At 35.3% G+C, this 20,505-nt stretch overlaps 2 protein-coding genes across 2 annotated transcripts in view; one reads left to right on the forward strand and one right to left on the reverse strand.

Moving 5' to 3' along the window:
• Positions 1 to 9,758, forward strand: part of b4galnt3b (beta-1,4-N-acetyl-galactosaminyl transferase 3b) — a 35,344-nt gene extending 25,586 nt beyond the window's left edge. The window contains exons 15-20 of the mRNA XM_067420013.1: positions 170 to 423; positions 1,514 to 1,667; positions 2,095 to 2,167; positions 2,312 to 2,465; positions 6,850 to 6,976; positions 7,985 to 9,758. Coding sequence (XP_067276114.1) covers positions 170 to 423; positions 1,514 to 1,667; positions 2,095 to 2,167; positions 2,312 to 2,465; positions 6,850 to 6,976; positions 7,985 to 8,093 — 871 coding nt within the window. The 3' untranslated portion in view covers positions 8,094 to 9,758. The remainder of the gene's footprint in view (positions 1 to 169; positions 424 to 1,513; positions 1,668 to 2,094; positions 2,168 to 2,311; positions 2,466 to 6,849; positions 6,977 to 7,984) is intronic.
• A 5,485-nt stretch (positions 9,759 to 15,243) lies between these two features.
• tnni1c (troponin I, skeletal, slow c) lies at positions 15,244 to 19,873 on the reverse strand. The gene is made up of 6 exons (XM_067419618.1): positions 19,841 to 19,873; positions 19,652 to 19,693; positions 17,835 to 17,966; positions 16,018 to 16,107; positions 15,746 to 15,928; positions 15,244 to 15,561 (listed from the first exon to the last, which is right to left on the reverse strand). The coding sequence occupies exons 3-6, from the start codon at positions 17,943 to 17,945 to the stop codon at positions 15,460 to 15,462; spliced, it is 486 nt and encodes a 161-aa protein (XP_067275719.1). The 5' UTR covers positions 17,946 to 17,966; positions 19,652 to 19,693; positions 19,841 to 19,873; the 3' UTR covers positions 15,244 to 15,459.
• Positions 19,874 to 20,505: the final 632 nt, after the last annotated feature.

The following is a 20,505-nucleotide window of genomic DNA, read 5'->3' on the forward strand; positions in this document are numbered from 1 at the left end:
TGTTAAGCATTTTAAATTGTATGCACTATGCAGTATGTTATATTTGGCATTTTGAATGTCTCACAGTATCCTCTGGTCCTATTAAATTGCATACACATAAAAATCTCTGCACAGTAACAATAGTATGAGTATAATATGCTGTTATAAATGTGTGTGTCTGTGTTTGTAGTCAGTTTTCCCTAGATCGTATTGTGAACATTGAGAAGAAGCCTGATTATAATCGGGGCAGTAGATATCTACTTGAACTGGAGTTGCTGGAGGCTTCAGGAAACCACCTGCGCCTGGTTCAGTACATCTTTGTGAAAAGAACTGAAGATTGGGGTTCTCATAATAAACAAAAGGTTCAGGATGCAGAACTTAAGCTTTGCAATCCATATAGCTTCTCCTGGAACCCGACTGCTACTGTCCACTTCATCATCCCAGGTAAACTCTCTCATAGAGAAGGATGAAGATCCAGATTTTCAATCCGGAACATATGTATGTCAGGACTCGACATGCACTTGTCTGCTTGTGTGTGACAAGTGTATTTTTTTGAAGGGCCAAGTGAATGAGAATTTTACTTGCCCGACCGGACAAGTAGCCTGATTAAAACGTCAATAACAAAAAATAATAACTAGGGAATTCACCAAAATGCAAGAATGATTCTGCATTAATTTAGTGTAAGTGGTGAAACTAGTCATCATCCCAGGTAAATGGTAACCGGTTGGTAACCGGTTGCACTGTTGACGTTCGTGCTTCCTCTCGAAGAGAAATCAAAAAAACAAATGAGTACCCCTCACACAAAGACATACAACATACATGGTTAAAACAAATTATAATTATAACATATGATATGGTTAAGCAACATCGCACTACCAAGAGTGCTGTTTTCCTCAATACCATCATTACTGAAAATTACACTTATTTCATTTATTATAATTTAAAATGGTTATAATGTTTCACTGCAAATTATTTAATTTGATTGGTGACAGCCCTGTTATGTCTTTATTCTAATTTAATTTATATCTTAAAGTTAAGAATATAAAATGAAAGCTGATGCATAGCCTATATTTAATAAGATTATGGAAAACATGTCCTTTATAAAAGCTAAAAATATTTGAAAAATATGCAGATTTAAATGTCAAAGCTGATTGAACTCTGGTGAGAATATTGCTTCAGAATAAATTGTATTTTAAACACACACACACACACACATACACAAAAAAAAAAAAATCCAGACAAGCAAATTTTTTACTCGGACAAGTGAATTTTATAATATGTATTCCAAACTTTTGAACTGTAGTGTATTTATTTATTATTTTATTATATACAGCTCATAACATTGATAAATCAATGTTAAGTGGTCTCTTAATTTTTTTCCAGAGCTGTATTTATATGTTAAAAACCTCTCTGCAACATTTTTTTTCTGTAAACTGACCATAATTTGGAGGAGATGCTGGGTGTTGGCTGGGTTCTGTGCATGTTTAATGTCTGTTGCATGAAATATCTTAAGACGCTGTGTGTGTGTCTGCAGTGAAGAACCAGGCCCGTTGGGTACAACAGTTTATTTCTGACATGGAGGAGATATACCGCACCACTGGAGATCAGAACTTCAACGTCATCATTACTGACTATGAAAGCACTGATATGAACATAGAAAAAGCACTACTAGACTCTTATTTACCCAGGTACATTTGCAGGTTTAAAAATACATGCTCAGTAGAGTGATCCCATGAACTTCATGAGTTTGATTTCTTGATCATAGTACTTGGTCATCTAATGCTTCTGTAACTATCATATTATTATTTATTATTCTTTTGCATTGTTCTTCTAAAACCGTGTTAAAGGGATAGTTCACCCTAAAATGAACATACTCAACCTCAATTTTTTCCAAACAGAGTTTCTTTCTTCTGTTAAACACAAAAGATATTTAAAAAATGTTGGTAACCAGATGGATGACAGCACCCATTGACTTCCACAGTATTTTCTGTCCTACTATGGAAGTCATTGACCATTATCCCCTTAAATACGCTGTTTTAATGATTCATGTACTACAAACCTTGTAAAATGAAACCTCACTCAGGCTAATTTTCTATTGTGTGGCCTCTATTTCAGGTATCAGTACCTCAGGCTCAGTGGAAACTTTGAGAGATCAGCAGGACTGCAGGCAGGAATTGACCTTATTACTGTAAGTTAAAGACACACAATCACACACCAAGCACAAAATATGCTTGAATTTTTAAAACTTGTGTTCAAAACATGCCATGAATGCCTGATCTTCGCTAATGCAAGCTGATGGATGTCACTCAATTAAGGTCTCTGTCTCTGTCAGGATGATCACAGCATTGTGTTTCTTTGTGATCTGCACATCCATTTTCCTCCTGGCTTCATCGACACTGTGAGAAAACACTGTGTGGAGAGACACATGGCTTTTGCTCCTATAGTCATGAGACTGAACTGTGGCGCTACACCTCTGGAACCGGATGGTACAGTCTTTACAAACATGAGATAATATATATGTATTTTTTAATCTGTAATACACTTTATATTAAACAAAATCTCAAAGTGCTACATAATTTAAACAATCAACAACAATAAGTAAATAAAATAAATAAAACTGAAAAATTAAGAAGTAACAAATCAATCAAAAGCTCTGGTAAAAAGGAGTTTGCTAAAAAGGATGACAAGGTCATAATGTTATTATGACCTAATAACACTGTCAAATACATCAGAGAGATGTAAACATTAATTAACATTAATATTGTACATTAACAAATACAATACCTTTCAAAAGTTTAGGGTCTTTAAGTCTAATATATTTGAAGAAGTCAACAAGGCTGCATTTATGTGCATTTAAAGGGTTAATTCACCCAAAAATAAAATGTATAAAATAGCAAAAACTATTAGCAAAAAAAGACTTTATTCAGCATTTTCTCTTTTGCTTTTATTTTCAAACCTCAAATAAAGATTCAAACTGCTGAAATCACGTGACATTGGGAATGAATCATGAATCAATAAGCTGATTCATGACCTTTTGAATCTTTATTTGAGGTTTGAAAACAAACACGGAAGAGAAGACAATGCTGAATAAAGTCTTAGTTTTTGAGTTTTTTGGACCAAAATTAATTTTCGATACTTTAAAAGATTCTAATTAACTAACTGATGTCACATATGGACTACTTTGATTACTTTTTTTTTTTAGCTTTCTGGACATGGAGAGTATAGTGTGGCTACTCTTAGATACACTGTCGGACTAAATATAAAATATCTTAAACTGTGTCTGAAGATGAACGGAGGTCTTAAGGTTGTGGAACGACATTAGGGAGAGGAGTTAATGACATAAATTTAATTTTTGGGTGAACTAACCCGTTAACATTTAAAAACAGGAATGTGCACAATAAAAGGTTTCTATTTTTTTTTCTTTTTTATTATTCTTGTGATGGCAGCTGAATTTTCAACATCATTACGCCAGTCTTCAGTGTCACATGATCCTTCAGAAATCATTCTAATATGATGATTGATTTGTTGCTCAAGAAACTTTTCTTATCAATGTTGAAAACAGTTTGTTTGTTTGTTGATTTATTTATTTATTTATAAAGCACGTTTAAAACAACCAAGGCTGACCAAAGTGCTGTACAAGGCAATACACAAAAACAAAAGAAATGTTAAAAATAAATATAGAAAGAAAAGATACAAGACAAAAACTCTCAAGTGTTAAATGCTATAGTAAATAAGTGTTCTTTAAGTACTGATTTAAAATTAGAGAAAGATGACACCGTTCTGATCGAAATCGGTAGGCTATCCAAAGGTTTGGGCCTGCTATTCCACATGCTCTGTCCCCTCTATGTTTCAATTTAGACCTGTGAACCGTGAGAAGTCCAAGATCCCCGGACCTAAGTGACCTTGATGGAATATGCATATTTAGCATTTCAGAAAGATAACCAGGTGCTAGGCTGTTTAAAGATTTAAAAACAAGAACTAAAATCTTAAAATGTATTCTCAAATTAACTGGTAGCCAATGCAAGGAAGAAAGAATTGGACTTATATGATCAAATTTTGGACTACCTGTCCACAGCCTGGCCGCAGCATTCTGAACCATTTGAAGTCGCTCAATGGAAGAATGGTTAACTCCATAATACAGTGAGTTACAATCAGAGGTGTAGTGGTTAAAAAAGAGGTGGGTAAACTATAAATTCTGGGTGACCGCATCGTGGTCACGGTAAGGTGGGTCACTGCCTACCGGTGTATGCAGCCCAATCTCACGGCAATTCGTACTAATTTTACGAGGTGGCTAATATGAGCACATATAAGAGAACACACTAGAACATATTCACATTAAACAAGTTGGAATCAAAGAATTGTACTTTTGTCTTAAAAAATTACTCAAGCCGACTAATCGATCATCAAAATAGTTGTCGATTACAGTTTTTGCCAATTGCTAATGAGGCAGGTGCAGATTAACGACAGAAGGATGAATTTGGTGCCACATATTTTAATTTAAAGAGAACTCAGTTTCTGTAATCAACAGAAGAAAGACAATATAAGTTGCACTGTAGTTTCCACAAGTGTTTAGCCTAATGGCTGCCGACATTAACAGACGATTTTGCTAAACTAAAAAAACAATAATACCAAAATTTTTCCATTTAAACACAAAATACACTGCATCATTACAGCTTTTTTTTTTTTTTACAGGGTTTCGACATGCTCTCTACAATAAACCAGCTGCCTGTGATTAATTAATATCACAACAATGTCCAGAGTGCCTCTTTGTCCACTTGAAAAGTGATTGAAAAGTGTCACAAGCTGATTAAATGTACTACAAATGGATAATTATGTCATTTTGAAAATTGCCGGATATCCTTTTTTGATTTTTGGTTGCGTGTCGTTCATGAATGATTTGTTCATTTTGAACGAATCTTTAATATGACTCGGGACTACCGAGTTGTCTCAGAGAGTGATTCGTTCATTTTGTGTTGACCGCGCATGCGCATTACGCAACATATGGCTTCTGATCGTTCTGATTCTGAATCGACAGGTGAGATCGAGTCTTTTGTTCTTCCTGTCAGTCCCATAGAGACGGAAAGAGAAAAGATTGGTTCATTTTGCTGAACGAGACTCAAAGATCCGAGTCAGTAAAATGATCCGAACTTCCCACTACTCTCACTGACAGTTGTAGCGCAATATGAAAGACTTCGTCTAACTGTACAACAAACAACCAATGAAAATGAACAATATGAAACTAAAACGACATAAGCTTAATTTAAAATGGCTTAGGAACTGTAGGCTATTTAGAGGTGGATAAACTCAATTTAGAGGTGGATAAACGCTATTTCCAAATTTTGGGAGGTGCGTAAACGGCATTTACGGCCATTTATCCTCCACTACATCCCTGGTTACAATAATCGAGACGTGATGTGATGAATGCATGAATCACTATTTCAAAATTTTTGACAGAGAGAAACGATTTAACTTTGGCAAGGCGTCGTTAATGGCAGAAAAAGGATTTAAAAACAGAATGAATTTGTTTATTAAACCGAATTACCGAGTCAAACGGAAAAAAAAACAGGGTTTTTTTGCATAGGGAGTAACATGGGAACTTAGTTCATCAAGGTTGTGCTGTTCACCAAAGTTGTGCTGCTTAATAGTTTCGTAGTAACTTGAATTAAGATGAATAGAAAATTCAAAAGTACATTTATTTCAGTCTTTTGTAACATTTATATATTACTGTCTTTTTTTTCTTTTTTCAAAAGACCGCAAACTTTTGAACAGTAATGTAGTTGTTTAAAGGGGAAATCAACTGTTGAACTCAACTTTCCCTTGAGCTTTTGATAATGAAAAGGTCATGGTAATGGTAAAGTTTCAGAGCTGAAAACTTCCTTGTTAGTCAAAGAAAAGCTTATATGACACCAGGCCCAGGAAATGATCGTGTGCTTCATCCTTGCATCATCGGGCGACGAAACACTGCCTATACAGAATAAGCACTTGTAATTCAGTAGCCCCGCCCACCGACTCACAGATCATGCTAGCCAGCAGCAATAAACATGCTGAAGATGGCAAGATATTGTGGAAGAACACAGTCGCTGCATAAGCTTCCTTTGGATCCTAATATTAGGAATGTGTGATACTTTATCGCGTGTGTGTGTGCGCTTGTATTCACCGATCGTGCAGGCCATGTAATACAGAAATATTCCAATCAATCGCGGGTGGATGAGAAATAAATCATTGTGTTTGCTAGATAAAGACGTTTGAGAGCCCTGTGAAAGAATCATCCTGCTTCGCTTTCAAAACAATCCCTCCCTCATGTGAACTGACAGTGGAGCTGAAGCTCATTAAATATGCAAATCTTATCCAATCCTAGCCATGGGCATTTACTTTCAAGTTTCCAGTGCGACACGCCCATCAAAACCCAGGAGAGAGCCTCTAAACCAGTGTAGAAAATATCCTATTACTTATTAGTTATGATGTTTTTTTAATGTGAAAACCACACAAACATCATTAGTTGACCTAAAAAATTAAAAAAGCTAATTCGTGACACTTTTAAAGGAACTCCACTGTTTTTAGAAATAGGGCTTTTCAACTTCTTTCCAATGTTTAGATATGTGGGCAAATGCATTTTTGTCTCAGTGCATGTGTTGTTTTAGTTTGGCAGGGTCGCTGCTAGCTTAGCTTAGCATAAATGAATGGAATCCTATGTTGCCAGCTAGCATGAGATATCACACAACACATTGCAATCACTCAACAGCCAGAGGATTATATTCTAATATTCTAAAATATTACATTCTAGCCCTATTTCTAAAAATGGTGGAGTGTTCCTTTAAATTCACTGCAGATCTGCTGAATACCATATACACAGGGTGTGTTATTGTGCAGGTTACTGGGAGGTCAATGGCTTTGGACTTCTGGGCATTTATAAATCAGACCTGGACTCTATTGGGGGCATGAACACCAAAGAATTCTCTGACCGCTGGGGCGGAGAGGACTGGGAACTACTGGACAGGTCAGTCATGAGACAATAGACTCATAATCACAAAGCAGATCGGACTGCAGATGTCCGGCTGATTTTCATGTTTTTTTCAATAGTGATGCATGCATGGTATACAGGGTACTGTATAAACACACAAATAATTTACCTGACAAATAATTTAAAACCGAAATCCCTCTGTTTAGATCCTTTTAGATCTGCTCTGACGGATAGATCTGTATAGCCCTGGGGGTTAGTCCAGGAAGATTTGTCTGCAAGGGCTCTGTTTAAACGCAGTTACCTGACAAATATAAATAGTAAAATTGTGAGCCTGACTCTATTTTCGTCCACTTCCGAACAGGGTTGACTCAAGTTGTGAAAATATTTTAATTCCATTTTTGTGTAAAGCATTTTAAATTGCTGTTGTGTATGAAATGTGCTATATATATATTATAAATTAAGTTGTTTTATTATTATTTAAAGCCTAATAAATGGTAATAAATAAACATAAATTATGCCTTTGTATTATACTGTAATAATGAATGCACTGAGAAATTGAGAAAAAAAAATCATGGAGACATTAGTAGCGGGATTGGTGGTCGGTGATGCCTTCTTTTATAAAAAAAAATATATATATATATATATATATTTAGAATATTGGCTACTGTCTTTGTTGTTTCTAAGTTAATTTGGAAATTTAAAAAAAATAATAATAATAATATATAAATTTATAAAAATTGGTTTTATTAATTGTGATTAAAAATTACATTAAAAAATGCAATTTAATTAGCCTTTTTTAACGATTGACAGCACATTTTCTTTTCTTTTATATAAACCACTTTGAGTTACCATCATGTATGGAATGTGCTATTTACATAAACTTGCCTTTCCTAGAGTATTAATATTGGCGATTTATCGTTATTTCCTATAACATGAAAATAATTCAGCTTATCGTCACACAGAAATATAATATCAGTGCGTCCTTGATATTAAAGAAAAATTATTTGGTGTGTGAAGTGTCTTGTATTATCTGTGGTTTTTAAGGATCCTTCAGGGTGGGCTGGAGGTGGAACGTCTCTACCTGAGGAACTTCTTCCATCACTTTCACTCAAAGCGTGGAATGTGGAATCGCCAGATGCTGCGCAACACGTAACCGCGTCAACGGTCTCTCCACTGCTGAGCAACTGTTACCACGGCACTTTAAACTTTTGGGGAACTTCAGGACGATCCAGATGTGCGTTCCAGATTGCATCTGATTGAAGGTGATTTTGAGATGAAAATTTGTGGAAACAAACAGACTCAGGAAAAGGATGTCTGTGATGTTTGTTTGAAGAGTTATGCGACATCTCCAGCTGCTATGGGATAATTTCCAGAGCTGCCAACTACACTGTCAAGGAAAAAAGACTGTAAACTGAGCTAAAGGAACATTCCCAGGTCATTGATGGTTTCAGCATCACTTTGGTGTTGTCATCACTTCCAGGTCAATAATATGCTTTCAGTTGCGTATGGCTAAGTATTCTGTTCTGACAGAAATGTGACGTTCAATAAGATGTATATACTGAGAAGATGTGTATTTATTCAGGTAGAGCCGTGTCTTGGGTGAGGGGTTTGACTTTGCACACTGTTATTATGCGTTATGCTGTGTGACCTCTTAGGGACTGAAAGAATATGTGGCCAAAAGAAATGTGCAATATTCCCAGAGGCAAACGGCGTGTTTTTTTTAATAGTGAATTTGTTCAAGTTAGAAATGCTGTTCTATTTTCAGGTCAATCACATAAAGCCTGTCAAGAACACGTCTGCACATATAAATAAATCATTTTGTTTAAATACTTTTATTTCCCAGTAATTTTCTTGAAAATTAAGCACATTTTACTCCCATAATCTCATTACTGTAATGCAATTCTGAAGTTGAAAGGCTGTATACATCATTGTAGTGTTTATGTTGCCTTAAATTTATGCTGATTTAAATGTAATTCATACAGTACAGGAAGATGACAATTTTACTAAATTCTATTCATGAGAATTTTTAGTACAGATGTGCTTAATCGTCACTAAACGTATCATCACGGTACCTTCATTGGAGGCAGACGTTTTCTTTATGCAAAATGTAATTTTTGAGGGGAGGGAGCTATGGGGTAAGAAATGGCAGTTTTGTGATATTTGCCATTTTATAGTGAAATTCAAGGTGTTTTGCAGATAAATGCTCCTTTTTGTACAAAAGAAAGGGATTTTCCTGAGTTCCATGCCTTAGCAGGCAGTTTTCATGATGCATTCCAGCCATTAAACCTGGCTCATGTTGATTCAGACTGATTCAAACCCTTACAGTATTACTTGAAACAAATTAGATCCTTATATTTATCAAACAAATGATATGGTGAACAGTGATATGGTTTTTAGTTTTTACTATAGGGATACTTTTTCGGTTTGAGTTTGTATTCTGATAAATTACTGCCCAGTAAAAGCTGACATAAGCCATGCTCACTTATGAGTGCCTTAGGTTTCATTTTGAGAAAATCAGATGGAAAATATCTACTGTATGTATGTTTTGTGTGGGGATTTGGTGCTGTTTTTCCAGAGATTCTTTTCAATGGTTATACATGCTCTAAATATCACTGCCTTTTTTGTTTTTTTGGTGGAATGTTTGTAAAAACAAAGCAAAAAAAAAAATGTAATGAATTGTAGATCTGACAGTCAATAGTGTCAGTTTTTTTTGTTTTGTTTTTAATAATTGATAATTCATATTTTTCCCATATTTTGCATATGAAGGATCTTCATGTAGGAAGCCAAGTACCGACAACCAATAAAAAGTTTTCTGTTTTGTTGAAGTTTTGTATTCATGACTAACTTTATCAATATTATTCGGTCATCCATCTTCACTCTGGAAGATGAAAAGTTTATGAAATTTCAGAGAGGAACCTTAAACGTGGTTTCATACAATATGCGCCTTTGGTTACAAGATTTAAAGGAGTATTTGGATTGGAACAACATTTTTAGGTAGTGTCTATTTAAACTTTTTTTTTTTACCATTTGAAATGACAAAATATAGGATGAGGCCATTGAGATCGGATGAGGGAAAATCAATCATGAAATTGCTTTTGGGAACACAAAGTTTCTCAGGGTAACGCAGGCAATCGAACACCAAGTTCTTCGAAACCAAAACTTTGACAAGAGAATGCTTACATTAAAATATTTATCCTCCCATATCATATTTTTCCCATCACCTTGTCCGTTAGGGGCTCTCTAATACAGCATAGAAGTTCGGAGAGAAAATGTAAATACCTGATATTTTTTCATCATTAACACTGCTTTGTTTTTCAGATGAAAGGATTGAAGCCCTTTTCCCTTGGTTTTGCTGCTCAGTTCTTGATTGGAATGCAGGATTTGTTTTGTTCATTTAACATTCAGAATTTATTTGTTCAATCGCATTAAGGTGATTCTGATTCTGACTTGCATTTCTTCTCACCAGTTGTTTTCCATGAAAATAAATTATATAAACATAAAGCTCAGCCTTTGCTTCCCCAACATTTTTCTCCAACGGGTTTACATGTTTCCCAAATGCTTTTTGCCAAGGTGACATATTTGACAACACCATAGGAAGGGGTGTTGGGTGCTAAAAACATAAGCTAAACTGTATCTGAAGTCTACCCTATAGGCTCTTCTAGCACAGACAACGAAGATTCGCTCGCCAGGTGGTGAGTTTGATTTGGTAAATATCAACACCTGTGTTTATGGCCTTTAGTCAAACAATCTATATTACTTATTTTACTGTCTGACTCTGTAACATATTGTAGTCTACTTCAGTATGGCTGAAATAATTCTTCTATCTGTCCAACACATGTAGCCTACGTTAGTTTCATCATTCTTCTGTTAAGCAGGCTAATCCTGTCTGTTGTGCCAGACTCCAAAAATAGCTGTTTGCAACCAAACATGCATCATTGTTGTAATAAATAACTAGACCAAGACCTCGAAGAACATTTCTCAGTACCAAAGTTAGATTCTCAGTATACTTCAAATGTAAATGATTTGTTTAAAGTGGAAGCAGGTACATTTGTTTTGGAAAAAAAGAAAAAAATTAACAAGTAGTTAAGCTACATTGTAGCCTATATGGTAACTTGGATAAACATCTCTTTATTCAGCATTGTATTTGAAGTCTTCCGTTGTACATTTTGGAAAATATTTGAACCAATTATTATAAAGCTTGCCACTTAAAATGAAACACTGCAGTTGAAGTCACCATTAGATCAAAATATTCTTATTTTGCACATTATTGTTTCGAATTCACGTGCCCTCATAATCTAAAACGATCAAAATATTGTGCCTTCACTCTTGCAAACATCTCTTTTCTGAGAATGTGGTTGAGTGAGTACGAAACAGCCTGTCACTTCAGCCACAAGCATTCATCAAGCCAATCAACAATGGACGAAATCAAGTCCCACCCTCCATTTGTTTCAGATTATTGCAACTTCCTTTTGGTGACTTTAAAATCCACCAAAAAATAAGCAATGCCAGTAAATGTGCACCTAAATAGTACCTAATTCCAGAGCATCTAGAAAGCTATATATACCCTCCACCTGCTGGTGAGCTTTTGAAGGGTTCAGACGAGTACAGGAGACTCTGACTTCCATCTGAGCATGTTCAGTTCTGCAAATGCCTTTTAATTTTATATGATGGGTATATTTAGTTAAGGCTCACGTCCGTGCATTTTATTTGGAGTTCTATGCGTGGCATAAACTCTCACATCTTGGACAGCTGAGCACTCAACACTACTAGTGTAAACTAGCCTACAAATACAGACATTCATTATCTAACTCGGTTGTTTAAGCTTTGGCATGTTTAAAGAAGGTTTGCAGTCAGATTTCAGTATGAGAGTATTAGCTTAGCATTACACACTAGATACAGCCTACACAAACAGAAAAAAGGTAGGCCTACAGTGTATTACCCTAAGGTAAAAAACCGAACATGTACTAATATGTACCTTTTAAGGTACTAAAACGCACTCTTAAAGTACTGATATGTACCTTTTAAGGTACTAAAACGCACTCTTAAAGTACTGATATGTACCTTTTAAGGGTACCATTTACGGTAGATGTAACAGCTTTTCACCTTTTCACCCAGTGACAGCACTGCACCTTTTTTTCTGTTTTTTTTTTGTTTTTGTTTTTTGACAGTAAATACTTTTTACATGGTTACAAAAGATATCTATTCAGAATAAGTCCTGTTATTTTAAACTTTTATTCATCAAAGAATCCTGAACAAAAATGTATTTCCAAAAGAATACAGCACTGGGGCTGGTTGCATAAACTAAGTTTAGTCTTAGACATCATTTTTTAAGAGTGTCTAAGTCAGTTACATACAAAAATGTAGATTGGTCTAATTTGATATGTAATTTGAAAAGTACTCCTGACTGCTAGTTTGTCATAGTTCTAAACATAATGGCTATATTTATGCAACTAGGCCATAAAGGATCATGTGACACTTAAAGGATTAGTTCACTTTAAAATGAAAATTAGCCCATGATTTACTCATCCTAGGTGTATGACTTTCTTCTTTCTGATGAACAAAATCTCAGTTGTGTTAATAAATATCCTAATGCTTCCAAGCTTTTTAATGGCAGTGACACGCTCCATTGAGTTTGAAGCTCAAAAAAGCACATCCATCCATTATACACGTAGCCTACTCCACATGGCTCCAGGGGGTTCATAAAGGCCTTCTGAAATGAATAAAAATATCCATATTTAAAAAAGTGTAAAGTAAAATATCCATGCTTCCGGCAGAACGCCTTCCGTATTCAACTTAAGAATGAAGCGTAACTGGCATGACGCACTAGAACGTAGGCTACCGCAAGCGTTTTGAACTAGGCGAGGCATTGCATTTTCTGCGCATTCTGAAGCATTCTACGGAAGCTGGATATTTAACTTTATAAAGTTTTAAATATGGATATTTTTCTTACAAAACTCCATCGATTTCAGAAGGCCTGTATTATCCCTTGTATGATTATCCCCCAGAGCCATATATGTGAATTACTTTTATGATGGATGGATTCACTTTTTTAAAGCTGCAAACTCAGTGGACGCCGTCACTGCCATTATAAAGCTTGCGTCAGGATATGTATTAACATGACCCCAATTGTGTTCATCAGAATGAAGAAACTTTTCCTGCAGCGTTTAGCCATATTTTCTGCATTAATGCAAAAATCTTCTTAAAGGGGTACTTCAGCGCTGGGAAGATTAACCTGTATTTAAACTGGGTCATCAATGAAGTAGAAATGTGAAATTATTTTTGAATTTGGTGCCTTCTAGACTGACAAAAGACAGAAAATGTATTTTTGTCTCATGGGGATGAAAGACTACAATTCCCAGAATGCTTCGCTGCCCAGTGAGGCCATTCCCAAAAGCTACTTGATTACTGTGACTGAGTTGAAGAAGACACTACAATTAAAAACTGAACGTGTCTGTTAAATATAATGAGTGAGTCACCGTGCGAGTGTCACAGCACTGAGCACTAACTGCAGGAGTGAGATTAATGAACTCTCATGATGAGAGCTGAGGTAATCGCGACTACACTCGTGGCATACATTCACAATGCGAGTTCAGTCTGGCGCGTTTCAGTTCATGCCTTTGCAAGCTTAACTTTCATAGAAATTAATTTGAGAATTTTAAAGACTTACATTGCTCACCATAGCTCCGTTTAAATGAGTGCCTGTAGCTGTGAGCTGAGCTCTGAGTGTGATCTCCCATCCCCCATGGACGTGTTCAAAACATGCGGAAAAGGCTCCCTCTGCTGGCTGTAGTCTTTAGCCTTTGGGCAAACATTCCTCCTATGATGCAAATATCGTCAATTTGCATCATAGGAGGAATTTTTCCAGAAATAAATTGCATAAATCTCTTGCTTCAGGGGGATATGAGGAGGGAAAGCACAATCATTTGAATATACTCCAGGATTTCTACTGATATAAAGCCATATGCTAATCGCTGAAGTAACCCTTTAAACTACGTTTTATAATATACTATTCCTTGGGTTATGTTTTTTTTTTTTTTTAATAAAACATTTAAAGGGATTCTTCACCGGTTTTCCATATTAAACTATGTTATTCCCTTAACTAAAATGAGTTGATACACACCTCTCTCATCTGAGTGCGTGCACTTAATCTCTCTGACGGGCGATGACGATCTGATAGCATTTAGCTTAGCCCACTAATCCCAGTTCATTCACTATGGTACCAAACAGAGATCAAGTTAGAAGCGACCAAACACCTCCCCATTTTCCCTATTTAAATGCAGTTACACGAATAGTTGAACCATCAAGTATGATGACATAAAACATGGCGCTTTTCTAAGCGGATTAAAAAGGAGAATTATAATGTATGGCGGAATAGCACTTCTGAGAGTACTTCGACTCGGCACAGTAAAAAGTCACACCTGAAACATCCTCCCTCACATCTCCCCCTCCCCCAAAGTACTCTCAGAAGTGCTATTCCGCCATACATTATAGTTCTCCTTTTTAATCCGCTTAGAAAAGCGCCACGTTTTATGTCATCATACTTGATGGTTCAACTATTCGTGTAACTGTATTTAAAAAGGGAAAACGTGGAGGTGTTTGGTCGCTTCTAACTTGATCTCTGTTTGGTACCATAGTGAATGAACTGGGCTTAGTGGGCTAAGCTAAATGCTATCAGATCGTCACTGCGCGCACTGAGTGCACACACTCAGACGAGAGAGGTATGTGTCAACTCGTTTAAGTTAAGGGAATAACATAGTTTAATATGAAAAAGTGGTGAAGTATCCCTTTAAAAAATACATGAGCAAATTCCACTGATGTGAATGTAATAAGCACCTCTAAGAATAACAGGAACTAAAACAGACATTAAAAATGAGTTCCATTGTCACTGAATGTGTATGATAAGAATAAAAAGAATAAACTTTACTGATCCCTAACATAGTCATGCTATTTTGAGGTGATAAAACTGTTCTTTCCACACTGTTGTATGCTATAGGCATACTCATAATAGTATGCCTGCCAAACCAGGCCACATTACATGTCCACAACTCATCTCTATTGTCAGTCTCAGACAGGTGTTGACTAAATAAATCACTGCCGGAGACACTAACTTCTCTTGTCCTTGAGCACAAACACAGAGTCAGTCACACAGTGTGAATATTCTGAATGAGTCAATTGTCATCTGTCACTGGTGATTGTGACCTGACCTCACAGCCTTGATATGTAAGTCACTGTCAGTCTCACAAGGTCATGAAGTTCCATCCCTCCAGTGTGTTAAAAATATCATCACAGTCTGCTGTCATAATGAATCACACATAATTAGCTTAATCAATGTTTTTTTATAATTCATATGAAACATTATATATATAGTTACAATCTTTCTTTTGAGATTTGTATAATGCACTATTGTATTTTTTTTTTATTGGTGACTAATGTCAGATTTTCTTCAGTTTGACTTTACCAGTCACTAATAACAAATACACACACATACATACACAATTATACACTCATATACACTCTCGTTACTGTCCTCCACCAGCAGCATCAAACATCTTCTTCCTGCCCTCCATACCAGACATGGCCTCAACGTTCTTACGCCAGTCACCCACCTCTGCCGACATAACCTGACAAAACAGAAATGCAGTGTGCAGTTATGTCTAGAAACTGAAAACGGGTTTCATTTATTCAGACGAATCTCTAAAACCTATCCAGGACAATTCAAATGAAAAACGTCTGAAGCATTGCGGCATATTTGCCCCATTAATGTAATGCAAAAATTTAATTCTATTTGTAAAGTTGTGCGTTTACCTTCTCTTGTTTAATGTCTTCTTTCTTCACAGATTTGAGGTTGGCTCTGAGATCCATGGAGCCCTTGTGTTTGGAGCCCAGCAGCGCTCTCATCATCTCATCCGCAGACACACGCACCTTCCTCAGGGCAGGTTTCTTAAACTTCCCTCCTAAATCTTGCACCTTCAGCTTCAGCTCATGGATCTTTTACACACACACACAAACACGCACTGTTCATTACAAAAAAACATTTAGTGCGAATTTATAAAAGGTACATTTTACTTTATACTCACATCTTTGTTGTTTTTAATGACTTTGGCCTCAAAGTCGTATCTCTCCTCATCTACTATATCGATTTTGGCGTGGAGCTGCCGACACAGTTTCTGGATATGTGCGAAAATACTTATTCTTAATTATCACTATATCATTTAAGCCATCAGATCTTAATAACACAATTGGAAATATGCCAATTGTGAGGTGACTGAAAAAAATATAAATACATATATCCAAACTATCTTGTATTTGAGCTTCATGATAAACATAATTCCAGTCAGTGTGGTAATAAATAATTATAAATATAAGTACTAAATTCACTAAATTGAAAAATCTAAATTCAAGTATAAATTATTATTTTAACTAACTTTTATTTGATGAGTGATTGTATATGTTACACTCTAAAAAATAATTCAGTGGCTTAGTAAATATCACAGTAATAATTAACTTTATTAACTTAATAAAATCTCTCAATATCATTTACTTGATGGTTTTAGTTAAACATACCAAAATAATTGACTAAAAATCCAACAGTTAATTTTGTCTAAAATGTATAGTTATATTTAAGTTTTTTTCACTAAAATAATTTAGTATTCAAACAACCAATTCTTTATTTTAAATATACTTAATACATTTGTGAAATTTATTTCAAAATATTTGAGAATGGAGAATTAAACCGATCTGTTTCAAGAACCACAAATATTACTTAATTAAAATCAAGATTATTAATATTTAACACACACTGAGGAAATTGAGTAAATTTACTCGATTAAAACAATGCGCCCCTCCCCCACCCTGACGCGACGACAGCTGGACGGTTGAGTGAGTGCGGATATTTGAATTCTCCTCAGTCACCAGAGCAGTTTCTCTTCTTCTCAGCGTCGCAGAATTGGGGCATTTCCACTGAAATTCAGGTTTGTATGTTTTTTTTTAATCTATATAATCATTACTGTGCTAAAAGGCATTTTATTTAATTCAAAACAACATACAGGGACAGTGTGAGTCACCTTAAGTTAACGTGTGGCGTTGGTCTTTGAAACGCCTGCTTTGTGGCTCAAAACACACAACTTTATTCGTAAAGATAATGAATATAATGAATTTGGACGATAAAATCTTATTAAAACTGGGCACTTTTTGTTTATTGTCAGGTTATGGAGTCTGGCGCCTCGCAGCATCTTTCAGCTACAAATGAAACGCAGGACAGCAGTCTCAAGTTCAAAGTCCACCCGCAGACCACTAACGTTAGTCCATCTCAGGCTCGAGAATCAGCGCTGATACGGTGGAAATGGGATAACAGACCGGTTGATTACACTTGAATTACTTTTAAATGTTTATTTTTTACTTCTAAAATGTTTGTTACATGAGTTTAAATGTTGTAAAATAACTGTTATTCTTTACATGTCAAAACAGTAGCCTAATAACTGTTATATGCTGTAACGTTATTGCTGTACTCGTCGACAATAAAGGCCATGTCATGTATAAGTGTGTTTGTGTGGACTGTGGAGTATTTTACAAAGGTTTAGAGGAAATTAAAGTTATACTAATACAAGTTAGTAATACTCATAAATAAAAACAGTTCATATTAGTCATACATATTGGTTTTTAAAATGCTTTTTACCCAATTTTTTCTACTCAATTGAATTTGTTAATGTAACAAATGCAGTTACTCAGATCTACTTAATTTTTTTACTTACATTTACTCAGTTCTTATGGTGTCTATAATTGATTCCACTGCTTTAAAATTTACTCACTTTTTTTAGTGTAAAAATGTTTCACCAAAAAAATTGAGTAAATCATAGTATTAGTTTTTAGAGTGTAATGTGTATCTTTCACTAACCTGCAACTCCTCTATTTGGAGGCCGGTAATTTGAAGAGGCGGAAGCTTCTCACTCAGATATTTCACCTTCTCCTCGTCACGATTGAGCGTTTCCTGTTCCAATTCCTCCATGGCTCTTTGGAGCAAAAGGATCTTAGAAAACAGAACACAGAGAAATTCTGTAGATTAAAAAAAAACATATCTACCACATGCACATTTGCTTAGTTCCCATAGTATATACAGAGGTGGACAGTACACAACTCTATTACTTGAGTAAAAGTAAAAGTACTAGTGGTCAAATATTACTCCGTTACAAGTGAAAGTTGTAAAAACAGATTTTTACTCAAGTAAAAGTACAGAAGTATTTGTTTTCAAAAGTACATAAGTATAAAAGTACATTTCCTTTTTTTATGCCAATGCATTATTTTATTATTGTTGTATAAATGCACACTGTCATCATGGTTTAAGCCAGTCAGTGATGCTCCATCTGACATACTACCATACGACTAACTTAAACTCATTTAAATACTTGTATACAAGTTACAAAGCTCTTTACAAAGCTGCTTTTACTTTAAGGCCGAATACATGGATCCAATACACTAATACACATCTGATATTCTCCCAACTTTACCATACTCTTTCTCCCAGACGTGTATATTTTTAATATTTTATAAGACATGCACCAAGTGTATGCCAACTAAACCAATCTTGATTTTTTTTTTTAAAACTGAAACATACTTTCAAACTATGGCTATGAGTGCACACACTTGTGCCTAAGAACCGTCTTCTTCCATTTTGCTATGAACAGATCAGTGTTCAAAAAAAGTTGGGGAAATGTATGTGACCCTATAAGAGTGATTCCTGATAGACTGTCTGCAACAAGAACAACAAAACACATTTTAAAGAAGGAAAAAAATCATCCTCTGACTTTCAGAGCTGCAACAGAAACGACTTTCGACCTAGATAGAAATGTAGTGGAGTAAAAAGTACGATATTTGTCTTTCAAATGTAGTGAAGTAAAATTCATAAGTTTCCAGAAAAAAATAATACTCCAGTAAAGTACAGATACTCAAAAAGTGTACTTAAGTACAGTACTCAAGTAAATGTACTTAGTTACTGTCCACCTCTGAGTAAATAAAATACACACACACACACACACACACACACACACACACACACACGTCTGGTTCACTATCTTTGTGGGAACTCTCCATAGACGTAATGGTTTTTATACCGTACAAACTGTACATTCTATCCCCCTACACTTCCCCTGCCCCTAAACCTACCCATCACAGGAAACATTCTGCATTTTTACTTTCTCAAAAAAAAAAAAAAACTCATCCTGTATGATTTATAAGTCTTTTGAAAAGTGGGGACCGCTGGTTGGTCCCCCCAATAGGTGATCTCAGGTTTTACTATCCTTATGGGGATGTTTGGCCCTACAATGTAATATAATTACAATGTAATATAATTATATATTACATATATAATATAATATATGTAATATACACACATATTTGTGTTTTCATGTTTCATGGAACCTTTCCATAAACATACTGATTTGTTATACTGTACAATCTGTAGCTTCTATCCCCCTACACTAACCCTACTCTTAAACCCATCACACAAAACCGTCTGCATTTTTACATTTCCAAAAAACTACTAAACTACTATAATTTACTCTGATTTATCTGAGTTGTTTTCCTCATGAAGGACAAAAAATGTCCAAATAATTTTGGATATTGCCATCTTTGTTGGGACAATTTGTCCCCATAACATAGGGTTTACCTGGGCCACACACACACATACACACAGACACACATACACACACACATTACCTTCAGGGAGAGTTTTCGAGATGCAGAGATCTTTGATTTTGGCTAAAAATTATGGGAAATAAAGAGATTAAAGCAAATTTAATCGAAGATTTTATGCATTATGTTTTGTCATTCAACAATGTATAGATGAATGCATGTCACAATATTATAATCACAATATGCTATTGAATATGCTGGTGAATACCTTACCTTGGCTTGTACTCCCCGAGGGGACAATGGACCAGGTGCCTTTTGATGAAAGAAAATCAAAGTAAAAATACATGGCATAAATCACATTGTCCATTATCAGAAAATTATTGTATAATATAATTATGGTTTAAAAGTTTGAACTAATTATGTTAATGTAATTTCATTCTGAAAAGTTCCATAGACTGGACTCCAATGTACTTACATCGCTGCAGATTTTACATTTGTTAGTGAATGAAGAAAGAAAAAGAGAAGACAATAATAATGGTATAAATAAATACATAATACAAAGATGTGTGTTAATGCTTTCACAGTAACAAAAAATAGCGCATAAAAAGGACTTACTCGTCTGCCATCGTGAAACCTGCGAAATCAGAAATACAAAAAATAAACAATGATGTATAGTTGCACTCTCAATCCTAAACTAAATAAATCTCTGTTCTATTGATCCAGTGTTGAGAGATGTCTAGGAAAGTGGTAGCTGACACAGAGAGATGTGTGTTACCTTAGGTGTTGCCTGCGGGGTCAAACCAGCTTCTGAAAGCACAAAGGACAGAGACAATTGTTTTTATGTGTGACAGGCACCAGCTATGTAATTTTAGCTCCCAGAGACAGGAATGAGAATGAATAGGCAGCTGTTCCCTTAACATATCAGAGACAGGGTGTGT

The sequence above is a fragment of the Pseudorasbora parva genome, chromosome 16, assembly GCF_024679245.1.
Source record: "Pseudorasbora parva isolate DD20220531a chromosome 16, ASM2467924v1, whole genome shotgun sequence".
Taxonomy (NCBI): Eukaryota; Metazoa; Chordata; class Actinopteri; order Cypriniformes; family Gobionidae; genus Pseudorasbora; species Pseudorasbora parva.